The 13,450-nt window shown below is 40.1% G+C and overlaps 1 protein-coding gene across 1 annotated transcript in view; it reads left to right on the forward strand.

Annotated features, from left to right (window-relative positions):
• Positions 1–10,516, forward strand: part of agps (alkylglycerone phosphate synthase) — a 34,190-nt gene extending 23,674 nt beyond the window's left edge. The window contains exons 16-20 of the mRNA XM_044131880.1: positions 86–147; positions 919–1,008; positions 2,331–2,430; positions 3,555–3,612; positions 8,036–10,516. Of these exons, the coding sequence (XP_043987815.1) occupies positions 86–147; positions 919–1,008; positions 2,331–2,430; positions 3,555–3,612; positions 8,036–8,157 (432 nt within the window). The 3' untranslated portion in view covers positions 8,158–10,516. The remainder of the gene's footprint in view (positions 1–85; positions 148–918; positions 1,009–2,330; positions 2,431–3,554; positions 3,613–8,035) is intronic.
• Positions 10,517–13,450: the final 2,934 nt, after the last annotated feature.

Raw genomic sequence — 13,450 nt, forward strand, 5'->3', positions numbered from 1 at the left:
AAAAGTAATTTCTGCCAGGTGCATGTAAATATGCTGAATCCATTAACTTTGCAGACTCCTAACGTTAATACCGTATTCTATACAGGACTTGGGAATGGACTACTACGTGATAGGGGAGTCTTTTGAAACCTCTGTGCCTTGGGACAGGTAAGTGCATTAAAAAGCACTGCAGGCTTTCCTCTGTTAATTTTTAATGCATTTTGTTCTTTACTCCTTCTGAAAGACCACTCTGCTTTCTTGATGACCCTCTTTCTTTTTCAAATTCCCAGCCTCTCTCTTTGACCTTCACCTTCATGTCTGCTTTCTCTAACCATTTAAACAACTGCATCAAAGGCTGTTTTTCCTTTTCAGCATTGCTAACACGCACACGCACACCCACGCAAACACGCATATATATAAAAGGACGTGGGTTTATCACCACATGTGCTGTGTGGGAGCGGTGTAATGTGTATACCATGAGCCGCTGATCTTCCTCAGATCCATGTTGTGAGATCTGCAGTTCCAACATGTTTTATTACCCTGCTTTCTCGCACAACAAACACGAGCACGTGCAGCTCCCTGTTGTGTAAGATGCCTGACGGGAGAGACCAAGAGATCAGACACTGAGGCAAGCATATGTGCCTGGCTCATTAACCACCCTCCTCCCCATCTTGCACAATCCACACCCGGCTGCACATGCTTAGGACTGGCGGCCATTTCCACACCAGTGGGAATCTCTCGCTCAGTGGTCGTCTTGTCAGTCAGTCTGTTGTCCTCCTCCTTCCTGGCTTCCTGCCTTTTTTCACAAAATTAACCCTTTTAATGCCATTAATAAATTTATTCATTTGGATATTCCTTACAAGCATAAAGGGCTTAAATTTGGTAGCACGAGAAAAGAGCTCTTGTGTTTTTATGTCTTTCACATAAATTTTCTTTCAGGGTTTTGGACATTTGCCGGAATGTAAAGGCACGCATCGTCCGAGAGTGTAAAGACAAAGGAGTTCAATTTCCACCTTTATCAACTTGCAGGTAACAAAAACACAGCTTTCTGTGAAAACTAAAAGTGGACAGAAGTGATGTTTATGTCACGTAAAACTGTCAAATGAAACTAGAGATGCAGAGATTTTCTGGCCTTCCCCTGCTGTCATGCTACAGTGTGGAATAGCAGTCTTGCTCTTGCTCACACTTTCTAAACTTCGCCCTAGTGTATTGCTTGAAAAACATTTTATGGCTCCCATTTTCAGAAAAAATAAAGGTCTAAAAATCTATATATAATTGGCAAAATTTGGCCCTTAATTCAGGACTTATCTTTTATAAATATTTAATTATTTCATATTAAACTGGACCACAAGTGTCCAGTAACTTTTATTCAAAAGCAGATTTGGATTTACTCATTCCTTTAGAAAATGGCTAAATACAGCCGAGAGTGATCCATAACCTGTTGATATTTATTGGCCAAGACTATAGCAAAAATTCTATGCAAAACATTTGGACATTGCTGCTCCCTTTTTGGGTTTTGGCTTTACAATAATTCACAGATCCTTTGCCTTCAAAAATCGTTCTATATTGTTTTATTAAAAAATTAAGTATTTAATTTGAATAAATAATTTGTGAACATAATTTAATAAGTTCTTTCAACTTGAGAATTTTGCCCCACTTGGCAAAAAGTTTTGACACTTTTTCAGTTAGAAATAAAATGGTACGTCTGTTAGGGTTTCCGGAAATGGTTTGTTCTGTACTCCCATCCCAGTTGCCTTGATCAGACGGACAGTGGGACAGACAGACAGACGGCTGGCTGGCTGGTTGAGGAGCACCAGGCTGCCGCTCGCAGATTGCGTGCAGATTAAGCCTCGGCCTGATTATGCTGCAGCCATTCATTTCCCGGCTGCAGTCTGTCACATGATTGATTTGTCCATTTAACCTCTAGAACAGTCAGCGTGCCAGGTGATGGGCCATGTCAAATGAACAAGGGCTCTGCACCCTGCGCCTCCACAGGGAGTAGAGCCAGAAAATAAAACCACACGCAAACTGGAGAGTTTTGTTGCAGCACAGCGGCTGTTGAACTTGTTACAACACCTGAGCTGTTTGTTTTGTTAAAATGCAGTGCAGATGAATCTCTGACAATTGACTTTCTCCTATTGAATATGGCAGTGCTTTAAGATTGTCTGTGGTTTCTAGGCTGAATGGAATTGAGGTCAAACCTCCCACCTTCTCGTTATCACTTTTATGCCTGCTATAGCAGACAGATAAAAGAAATTAAAAACACATTAAATTCAAATGTAGCCTATTAGAAAATCCAGCTACTAGATTTCTCATTGAGAAGTTTGCTTAAACGTGTCCCATTTGTGCAGGGTGACTCAGACGTATGATGCTGGCGCCTGTGTCTACTTCTACTTTGCCTTCAACTACAGAGGACTCAGTGATCCGGTGCATGTGTATGAACAAGTGGAGGTGGGTTCAGCTTTGGTTTCTCTTGTTTTCTTTGATGGATAAGTTGGAGATTTTCCACTCTGTTCCGTAATCATGAGTGAAATGATCTTGGTTTTGGGGTATTTACTCAAAATTTATGAACAAAACTTATTAAAAAAATCTGACTTGCTTAATTTAAGAGTAGTTCAATTACTGTTTTTGTACTGAAGAACCCAAGCAAATAGATATTTTCCTATAGGATTATTTACTCAAGAGCAGAATTTGATGTTATATCAATTACACCGTATTGTGAAGGTCCTGAATTGGCAAAGAAATCCTGATTCATCACACTTCGACTGCCATGTTTGAGTGTTTTATATCAAATGTAACAGAATACACACTTATCACAAAGTTCTAATTTTGTCTTCTCAATCCGCTGATTATTTTCCCAAAACTCTTGGAGATCATGAAGATATTCTTTTCAGGCTGGACGTGTTATGATGCGACCTTGGAGTAATTTTGGAGTCCGTTGATAATGGCTCTCACTGTGGAGGGCCAGAAACCTTAGAGATGGCTTTGTGACCCTTTCCAGATTAAATAATGCCAGTGACTGTTTCTCACTTGTTCTTTCATTTCTGTAGATGGGGCCTTGATGTGTTGTATTTTAACTTGCTTCATGTTATCGGACGGTTTATATTCATATTTAGGTGATTTAAGACAATAATCAGCCCTGCTGCTAAAATAAGGGAACATATTAATTTTTGTTAAAAATAACTTAATTAATTAATGAAAATGGAGCGTAAACATCAGCCAAATTTAGGAATAGTACCAAAAACCAATATATATCCTACCTGCTACAAGAGAGGGAGAGAGAGAGAAAGCTGTAGTAGCTTCAGCCAGCTGACTGGCAGCGTGCAGCCACAGGATTAGAAGGATCAAAATCCAGACCAGATATGTTGGCAAATTTTCCGGTGTCTTATCAAAACAATGAAATTGTAGGAACCATAGGACTACCTGTTAATTCTAAGACCTTGATACCTTGATCCAAGGAAGGTAAATCAAGGTCTGATTTACCTTCAGCGCAGTTTGCCTCAGAACAATGATTTTTTTTTCTTTCTTTTTAAAGACAATCTCTCAAACACTCTTGTTTTGGTCTTTACTTTCAGCATGCAGCTAGAGAAGAAATCCTTGCCAATGGAGGGAGCTTGTCACATCATCATGGAGGTACTTCAAGTTGAAAATTTCACACTCAAAACATTATCAGTTGCTTCAAATATACATAAACCTTCCTATTGGATATTCCTCTGTCCATCATATACAAACATGTTGATCTGGGATCCGCTGATAGCGATGCAAGCTGCTGCATGGCATGAAGCCGACCGTGCTCTAAATGTGCGTTCGGACCCTGCTTCCCTTCACACGTCCAGAATCTGCTCCTGCAACTCAGATGAATGACTCCAACTCATTTGTTCACTTCAGCAAAGCGTAAGCGCGGGAGGCCGGTGAAACGACTCCATGGGCCCCATCAGGGATAACCGAATCGGCTGCCTTATCTATATTGCCATCCGCCTCGCTGTTTTCATACATCACTTTAGGCTATTCATCACACCTGTCCAAAACAGTATGCAGTGAATCAGCTGCGATATTAAATCACAATTTTTCCTGAAGGCGGGGACGGGTTCAAAATTAAAAGATTGCTAATAAAAAGGAGGCAGTGGGTCGGGGTAAATGATGCCGCCGTTATCGCCGGCTCTACGCTGACCTCCAAGCGGTGGCCCCGTCACCCCCGAGCGGCACGGGGGAGGTGACGAGCAGGGGAGAGTAGGGGATATTGATGCAGCTCCTGTGTGCGAGGCCCACTCTGTAATTGTGATTAATACCAGCGGGGCTCGCTATCTGAGTGCAGACAGGCCGGTTTGTCTGCCCACAATCAGCGCTTGACAAATGGAGCCTGTTCCTGCAGGTTTTGTGTATCAAACAGATGTAGTCATGAATGGTGAGGTGGGAGGGCACTGCAGGAAATCTACATTTCTGTTGCCCCGTGTTTACAGCAGGTCACTGCTGTGCTGAGTGGGCAGTGGAAGGATTTCTGAACACTTCCTCTGCAGCTACGTCGCTCGACCACCTCGCTCTGTTCACTACTGTGAACTCAGGAATCTGCATTTTAAAGAAATAGTACCAGAAGTCCAGGGCCTCATGTCATCTGTAACCAGGTCACCATGTTGTAGTTATGAAGAGTTCCTCAACATCAACCATTAAGAGCTTCATCAACCTATTAACTCCTCATTGCAGCTTCTTGGACAATAGTTCCTGCTCGTGTCCTGGCCCCATTTTGTTAGAGAGGCACAGTGTTGAGGAACGGAGGCTCAGATAACGTTCTCTTTTCTCTGCATGAATGAGAAGAACAGCATAACTTCAGGGTGGATTCCTCTGCTTCTGCACTTCCCCACAGGCCCAGTTCTTTACTTCTTATTAGGATTTTATTTGGCTTTATCTTATAAGCCAACAGTTTTTATAAATTCTTATAAGCCAACAGTTCTAAAATGTGAGTTGATTTTCATCCAGCCACACCTCTGCAAATACATACACAGTACTCAAAATTACTATCATTTTCAGCATAACAGTAATTATTCCTGTACAATAATACTGCTAGAAGCATTATATGGTGAAATTGATGACTGGGATATAAATAAAAAAGTGAGTAAACACATTTTCCCTCCCACAGCCACCTGTTTGGTGTCATGTAGATGTTGTGTTTGTTTATGTTCGTCTTTTACACATAGCAGGCTCAGGAAAACCAGGGAGAACAACATGGGCAGGACTGTTAGCTTGTAGCATCAACACATGTGGCACAGACTGGCAAAACAGAGCTGGAGACAAAAGAGGCGGGTTGGAACCTCCTCCCATTGACTGGTGGAATATTTAGTGATGAGGTTATTCCTGGCAGTTGGTTGCATTGGAGTTTATTTAGGTGTTTCATTTAAAAACAGAAAAGCACATCAGACTTTTTAGATTTTAGATTTTTTACTTGAAAAAATAGTACAACTATATATTAGTTCACATCGCTTTACAATTATGTTCTACGTATGTTGTCTGTAGCATAAAAACACATTGAACACTGAGGTTTGTTGTGAGATGTCAAAATGTGGGGAAAAAACATTTTCGAGGTGCCGTAGGAGGCAAATAAATGACCTAATTTAGAGAAGTTCACTTCTTGCCTTGCCTGAACTTCTATAGACTTTTCCTCATGTGAAATATGAATTTCTCTCAGTTTCTTTTTTTTTTTTTTTTTTTTTTGGGACAGGGGGAATAGCGGGGGAATCTCTGAAATAGCTACCTGCTCTGCTTTGCATGTCTCAGCTGCACAGACCAGATCTGGAGAGATTGATTGCAACAGAAAGCAAAAAGGAGAGAATATGACAAGATAGATGTGTAAATTATCACAGTGATGGAGGCAATGATGCAGTCCCAGAACCTTCTGTTTTCTTTCCTCTTTCCTGAGAGGAGGGAGGGACGGAGGTGGGACAAGAGAGACGGAGTTCGGAGGAGGAGGTTGTTGTAGGGGGCGTGGTGGTACTATGTTGGTTATTGGGCAGCAGCTGATTGGTCCCTCTGCCACCATCTGGAGGTCTGTGTGCTGCCGAAGGTCCCTGGTGACCCTGCTGTCGGCGCTGTTTTGTTAGGAGACGGGCATTGCTGCCCTCATGGCTGATCCCCATCTGGGTTTCCTGGCTGCTGTGTGATATCATGGGGATGTAATGTGTTGAGGGGAGGGTCCTTCTCTTCTGACACTCTTTCACCACTGCGGCTCCCTGCTAAGGATGAGGAAGAAATCATTGCACTGACTCTGTTTCAGGCTTTTGTATCTAATCTCAGGTGTTGACTCTGAGCAGCACCTATTTAAGCTTCTCGTTTCTGTTTATTTTGTGTTTCTTTCAATGACACAACTTCGAATTGTTTATATTTATCAAACTATGGTGGCATTTTTGTATGCCCTTTTCTTTCCTGTGCTGTTTATAATATGTTTTTCAGTAATGCTTATGTTAGTGGAACCACAGATCCTTTTCTTTTTAACTAAAACTTTTAATTTTGGAAACCATGTGGTAACTCAGTAATTTAATTAATTAGTTTGGCTCTATTTGGCGTGGAAGGATGAATCTGTTTTGTTAGAGATTTAACTTTTTCTGCATTTCTATAAGTAAGCTCACAGGTGTGTCTAAATTATTTCATTTCTGTAGTTTGATTGAAAAAGTGATATGTACATTTTATAAGTTTATTAGACAGTGATATATTTACAGAGCTTATTTCTTTTAATTTTGATCATCACTCATTGGAGCTAGTAAACTGAGATTTAGTTTGAAAGAAAATTATATTACTATGCAAGATCTGTAAGAAAGAAATGACATTAATGTATAATAAATGGTATGTCATTTTACCTCCATCTAATCTCACTGAACTTGAACTATTTTTCAACAAGAAATTGACAATTTTCTGTTTCTACATTTGAAAGGTTTGCTCTTTAAACTAATTTTATTGAAAAACAAAACCAAACTTCAATTCTTTTTGGGAATTCACCTGAGTTCATGCCTGCTCATACATAACCTCAGTTGATGTGGGAAATGATTTAACCTTTGAAAATGTGCATTTAGTTTCTACATGCTGAAGGAATGAGCTCCAGTTGGCTGTGTTTTTACTTCAGAGGAAAATGAAACGCTGTATTAATATTTGTTTATATTTGCACAGTGAAGCACCACCAGTTGTACTTGAACCACAGTTAAGGACTGCTGCTTTATATCAAACAATAAGGAAAACCATTTAAAGCACAGAGGGAGTCCTCTGCTGCTGAGCAGTTTATCTTAACAATATCAGCTTTCAGCACCACATTACTCACTTTTCTGCCCAATGCTGAAAAAAGTAAATATTTTAAGTTATTCAGCTTTATTGACTTTATAAACAACAAGAAGAAGTAAATGTTCTTGGTTCATTTCTTTAGCATACTTCAAAGTTCCCAACCAGACCTCCTGCTGGTTGCAGATCCTCCACTGGGCGCTGACTCCGATGTGTGTGTATGTGTATGGGGGGGTGTGTGTGAACAGCTGCGAACCTCCCAGGCAGCCTCGCCAGGTTTTGTAGTGAAGCTGCTCTCCCTCCTCAGGTTTGGGTTTCATAGGGAAGCTCGACGGTGGCGGCGGAGAGCCAAAGTCCTGCTGACAGAGGGACATAGAGCCAGCGTGGCCGCCTCTTGGCCGTCATGGTAACGCCAGGGAACAGAGCTCAGGACAGCTCGGCCCCGTAGGTCAGAAAGAGCAGTGTCCTCATGTGCAGGGAGGGAGTTTTACTTTAGCAGGGGTCTCAACCAGTGAGGGAGCCGGGAACGAACTGCCGTAGCCGCCAACCAGCCCCTCCTCTGGGAACACACAGAGCCTAATGAGTTTGATAGTCTGCTGAGCTCCATAAATCATGCCATGCAAAACATTTCTCCTCTCTGAATAAAAGCATTTATCACCCTCTGTTTATTCACTCACTCTCACAAGATTGATTGGCTCCCAGCAGCCTGCTGAGCAATCAGCCATGCCGATTCCGCCATTTCTCCCCCATGGTCGTCTTCCTCCACTTATTTATTTTATTTTTCTCTTCTGCCATTCAGTGGGGAAACTTCGGAAGGAGTGGATGAGGGAGACCGTCTCCAATGTCGGCATTGGGATGCTCAAGTCTGTCAAGGACTATGTTGACCCAAATAACATCTTCGGCAACAGGAACCTCCTCTAAGTCCAAGTTCCCATCCGTTATCTCACCTTTTGTTTTATTTTTTCTAAAAGCTTCCTGTGCATTTTGGATTAACAGCTACTAAATGTGAATTTAAAACACAGATCTCCATCAAACATGTCTCTCAGTGCCATTTAATGATTCACTCTTCTCTTTTACCATACATCGCACTTAATCTGCTCAGCTTCTTCTAACAAGATTCAATGGGTGCAGCAAGACATTGACTTATCTCAGATTTGCTTCCTGAACACCTTTGCCAACATAGAAGAAGTTGTGTTACGATCCTCCTGTGTGTGTGTGAGTGAGTGTTTGGCACTACTTTAGTGGTAAGTTTCTAAAGCTCTGTGCCTTTCTAAAGCTTGTGTCTGCCTTTCCTTCTCCTTCGTGTCCCACATTTGTCCTTTCTCGTCTCTTGTCGTTCTGACCTTATGCCATATTAGACGTGTTTCAGGACCGAGTGTATCTGTGGGTGCCTGTCCTCCCGCCCAAGCAGTTTGGGTCCACTGATTCCAACCCCATGTTTCGTACAATTGCTGAAAGAAATAAGCATACCTTTGTGTGTTTAGTTTTTGTACTGAAAGCTTTTACACGGAGTGGTTTGTAACTAATGAAGGGAAGTGGAAATTGAAGCCATTTTAAACATGTTTCTGTTTTGGAGGGAGGGGCCTGTAAACGGCGGTGCTCACGTCGAACCAAAGACTTGAATCATCAGATTGTGTCTGATGCGGTGCACGTGAGAGGTTTACTCATCATTGGCATTAATCTTGATTTTTGAACTCTAATTGATTTATTCCCTCTTGGAATGCTTATGTGACAACTTCAAATAATTTTAGGATCAAGACAAAGTTCAGACTTTGAACAAAGTTTGAACTCAGACTTTGTAGCATAGTCCACAAATCTTTGCTATAGTTGATGTCAGGGTTTTTTCAAAAGCTCAGTGTTGCGTGCTTTATGGACTCTAAAACTAACTATAATAATTTCCTGTTGAAATCTCGTTATCTGACTCAAACTTTCACCCTCAAATGAACAATAATTGGAATGAATGATCAGAAATGATCCAAAAATCACACAGAATTGAGCCGACTGTGCACTAGAAATGATTATGAAATCAGTGTTACTGTCCACGTTGCTGACCTGAATTGAAGACCCCAGAGAAAACCTTTAAATTCTGATATCAGGTGTCAAAGTCAAACCAATTGTCAAATATGAAGCTTCATACTGTGGGGCTGCTTTGCTGCCATTATCATTGGTTCACTCCACAAAGTAGATTTCAATAATAATGTAACTGGACTACTCCTAATCCTACAAGCTTACAGCAACAGTGATGACTGGAAGTTGGGAACTGGAATTTTCTGTAAGACAGTGATCCCAAAAACCACCAAATTAGTTTTTGGTTCAGGTAAAGCAGACTTAGGTCAGCTTCTGAGAATCTCTGACTGCAGCTGGAACAAGCAAGAAGCCTGTCAGTTTAAATCAACATTATCAGTTACACAGTTATACCAAAGCCACTCTGGAGAAAGGTTTTATGGTCAAAGGAAACCACAGTGGAGCTGTTCAACAACAATCATGAGATTCGTGTTTGGGGGAGACTTCCAAACTGTACCAAATGTCAAGCGTGGCGGTAGAAGCATTATGCTGTGGGCTTGTTTTGCTGTCATACAGTTGGGTCCAAAAGGACAATGATCCCAAACGCATATCAAACTGATTCTAGAGAACACAAAGTAGGCTAGGATTAAGTTTTTGGTTATTTAAAGGAAAAATCTGTTGTTAAACACATTTTTAATTATGGAGATTTCTCTCAATGATGAGTGCAAACCTCTTAGTGGCACATCCTTCATTGTCATGCAGTCACTTCATCAGCTAAACTGTACTTTTTCCTATTAGTATATGCAAAGATTACCATCCTGACAGATCCTGACATGTAAATATTTATGACTGTTATACATGCTAAAACATTCTGCTCAAACCACACGTCTTTAATAAGCTTGTCCCTCAAAAGATTCCTCGAAGAGTCGAGTAGTTTAGTGTTTCTATATTGTCCAAAAGCTTTTATGAACCGATACTGTAATGTGCTACATTTTGATACTGATCTTGTGCCCATTTAGCTGCTCGTTCTCTGATCTTTGCCTCATTTTTTCTGGACCACTCTGCCGTATGTTGATTAAATACAACAATAAAACCCTCTCCAGATAAATTAATCTCTGAGACCTGACTTTTTACCCCATGTGTCAAAAAACTTGCCTTTTGAATGTTACTTCTTTTACCTCTTTTTTTTTTGGTCAAATTTCCACTTCTCTTAACATCAACGTTGAGTACATTTTTGTCAATGCTGTTTGTGCAATAAACTAAAGTAAAAACATCAGCATCGGGGTATTTTATTTTATTTTATTTTATACCATGTCAGCACACGCACAATCACAGGGCAAAGATGTTCTTACAGCTCTGAAGTCTTAATTTATTCTGGCAGATGTGCAGCGGAAGGTCAGCAGAAGCCTGAAAGCAGGTTTGTGTTTGTTCTGCCTCAACATGCACCACGCAGAGCTCAAGGTAATCCTGCACAGCAGAGTTGAACAGAATCCGCCTTTTGCTTCCTGTCAGGATAAATCCCCTCCCCGCACCCCCTCCTCGCTCTCGCTCAACACACACGCTCATTTGGGAGTCGTCCTCACCCACACATCCGCCCACACGCAGCCAACTGACGTCACAGCCAGCCAGCAGTGGCACAGTTCAGCCTTGAGCAATGAAATTCACTACAGCTCTGCCTCTACTTTAAGATTTTGTGAATGGAAACAGCTGATCCCGACAGAAGGCAAAGGAGCATACACATCCAAACATTTAAATAATTACAACGGTCTTTTGATTAAAACATATTAAAATAGTTAAAAGAAAGGTCTTGATCTTCTTTTGCATCATTGCCCATAAAATTTCAAATGTATTTCAATGAAATGTGCTGGAGTATGCAGCATTTCATTTATGCATTTTTTAAGTGCAGATACTCATCAGTCCACAGGAGGTCAGCATCACACAGAGAAACCTCAACTTTGAGGCAACCATAGGTTTTTTTTTCTCCCTCTTTTTATCCTGAATAATAGATATATTTTTGCACAAGCTCTGAACAAATCAGCTTAAAATTTAGTTTCTTTTCAAGCCAATGCATATGGTTTTCACTTTAAGCCAACTATTTCTACAGACTCTCTGAGAGTTTATTTGGACAGTTGAATATTTTTCAGTCATTTTCAATAGTAGTGTAAAATTGTAAATTGAAAATGTGTGATTTTCATTTTAAATTATAGCAAAAAATACGTGGAGCTTTATTAACAGCCCCTTTACAGTAAAATAGATAATAAAACAATTCCTCCACAGCCTTGAGAAGTCATTTAACTACTTAGTTGTGCATAATCTAATGTCGGTATAAATCCAGCTGATCTGTGAAGGCCTGAGAGGTTTGTTAAAGGACATTAGTGAACAAACGGCATCCTTACGACCAATGGGACTTAGTTCTTGGCAAAGGAAACGATCTTTCAGATGCTTGAGGGGAGCCTGGCACAAAGGCTTAATTTGTTCCCATTTCTTTTGTAGATTCTATGAAAAAACAAACATACTAGCACAGTTTGACAGAAAATAGAGAACACAGAGTTCGTATTACAGCAGACCATGCCTTCAGTTTTCACCTACTCCATCCTGCCATTCCTTTCAAATACTATTTTCCTTCTTCACATAGAAGAAGGAAATGAGCCCAATTTGTGGATAATAATCAAAAGTACAAGATCCTGAGTATAAGTGGCTGAAATGAGCTTCCTCCTTCAAGAGGCCGAATTCTTGAAGGATGAGGATGAGGAGCTCGGGAATCCACATATTTGATACCCCCAATCGCATATATCCAAAAAGTGGGTACTGTGGGGTTAATGTTCATTACAGTCCTGATGTTCAGGGTTGTAAGAAAAGGGAGTAAAAAGCAGCCAAAATGTAAAGAACAATTTGGAAAGAGTTTCAGAAAGTCCAATGATCAAGACTACCTTCAAAGATTAATGGATAATCTGCAGGCAAGACCAGAATCTTTAAACAGAGTTGTATGTCTTAAAAAAAAGTTTATCTCTCTGGGATGTTCTCTATTATTAACACAACACACTGGGTAAACACATAAATATGTGAAATCTATCCTCCAGGAACTAAAGATTTCTTTTTAATTCTGTTTTATTGTGATATTTTCTCACTGGTTAGCTTTTGGAGAGCATACAAAGTGTTGTGAGAAAAGTGAGTATGCAATGCATTGTGTTTCATTGTGTAATATGTATATAAATCTACTGAGATATTTTACATACTTACAAAACCAAATCATCAATGGATTTATCCATGTTTATTTATACAAGTGCATGTGAACTTCCTCTGTTGTTGTGTCTATTTCTTTTGCAGACTATTGAGAAATTTTGTAGCAAAAACAAAATGTTTATTCAAAGATTTTCTTTCACTAGGTCTTACAGATGTATGGACTACTTGGCATTTTATTACATCACAAACAAAGTTCAATATATTTTGGGGTGAACATTACACATCTGATTAACTTGAAGTCGTGAAAGTTGCTGAGCAGATAGAAAAGTTTGGACTAAAGTAATCAAGATAAACAAAAAATGTGGATGCATTTCCATTTAGCCTCATTTAGTCTTCTGCTCCCTGCAATGTTGTTGCAATGTTTTAATATACATACATATTTCTTAATTCTTCGGAAACAAAATAAATCAAACACATGTAGCAGATTTATTTTTTTCTTTATTCAAACTCTGAACAGAAACAGAAGCACATTTGCCTTTTTCATGCTCTGGCTTTCCCTCAGATTAGCCCATCTTGAATAAATCCAAAATCCAAACCAGGAGAGAAATACAGGAGGAAAAAGGAAGAGGAAACTTTGTCCACATGTGGAGCCATAATAGAAAAATAGAAGAGCAATATTCATTTGTAACTCACGCAGCATAATGCAGGAGAATTTAAGTCATGCATGTCTGATGAGATAAGGTGTGCGCTAGTCGAAATACGAGGTATTTGTCGGCTCACTTTGTTTGCTACATCCTCAGCAAATTGGTTGGAGTCGAGACTGCATTAAACATGCGATTCTGGTCCTTTTCTGTTTTGCTCTTCAAATAAAACACAGTAGATCCATGCCTCACAATGTGCACAGTCACGTTAGAAACGCCAGCCCACAAAGCTACAACACGACTCATAAGGCATACCCATACTCAGAAATAATGCAGTTTGAATACCAAAAAGGAAAGCTTTGATATTAAATGGGCACTCCAGTTTT

This window comes from Gambusia affinis, linkage group LG11 (assembly GCF_019740435.1).
Source record: "Gambusia affinis linkage group LG11, SWU_Gaff_1.0, whole genome shotgun sequence".
NCBI lineage: Eukaryota > Metazoa > Chordata > Actinopteri > Cyprinodontiformes > Poeciliidae > Gambusia > Gambusia affinis.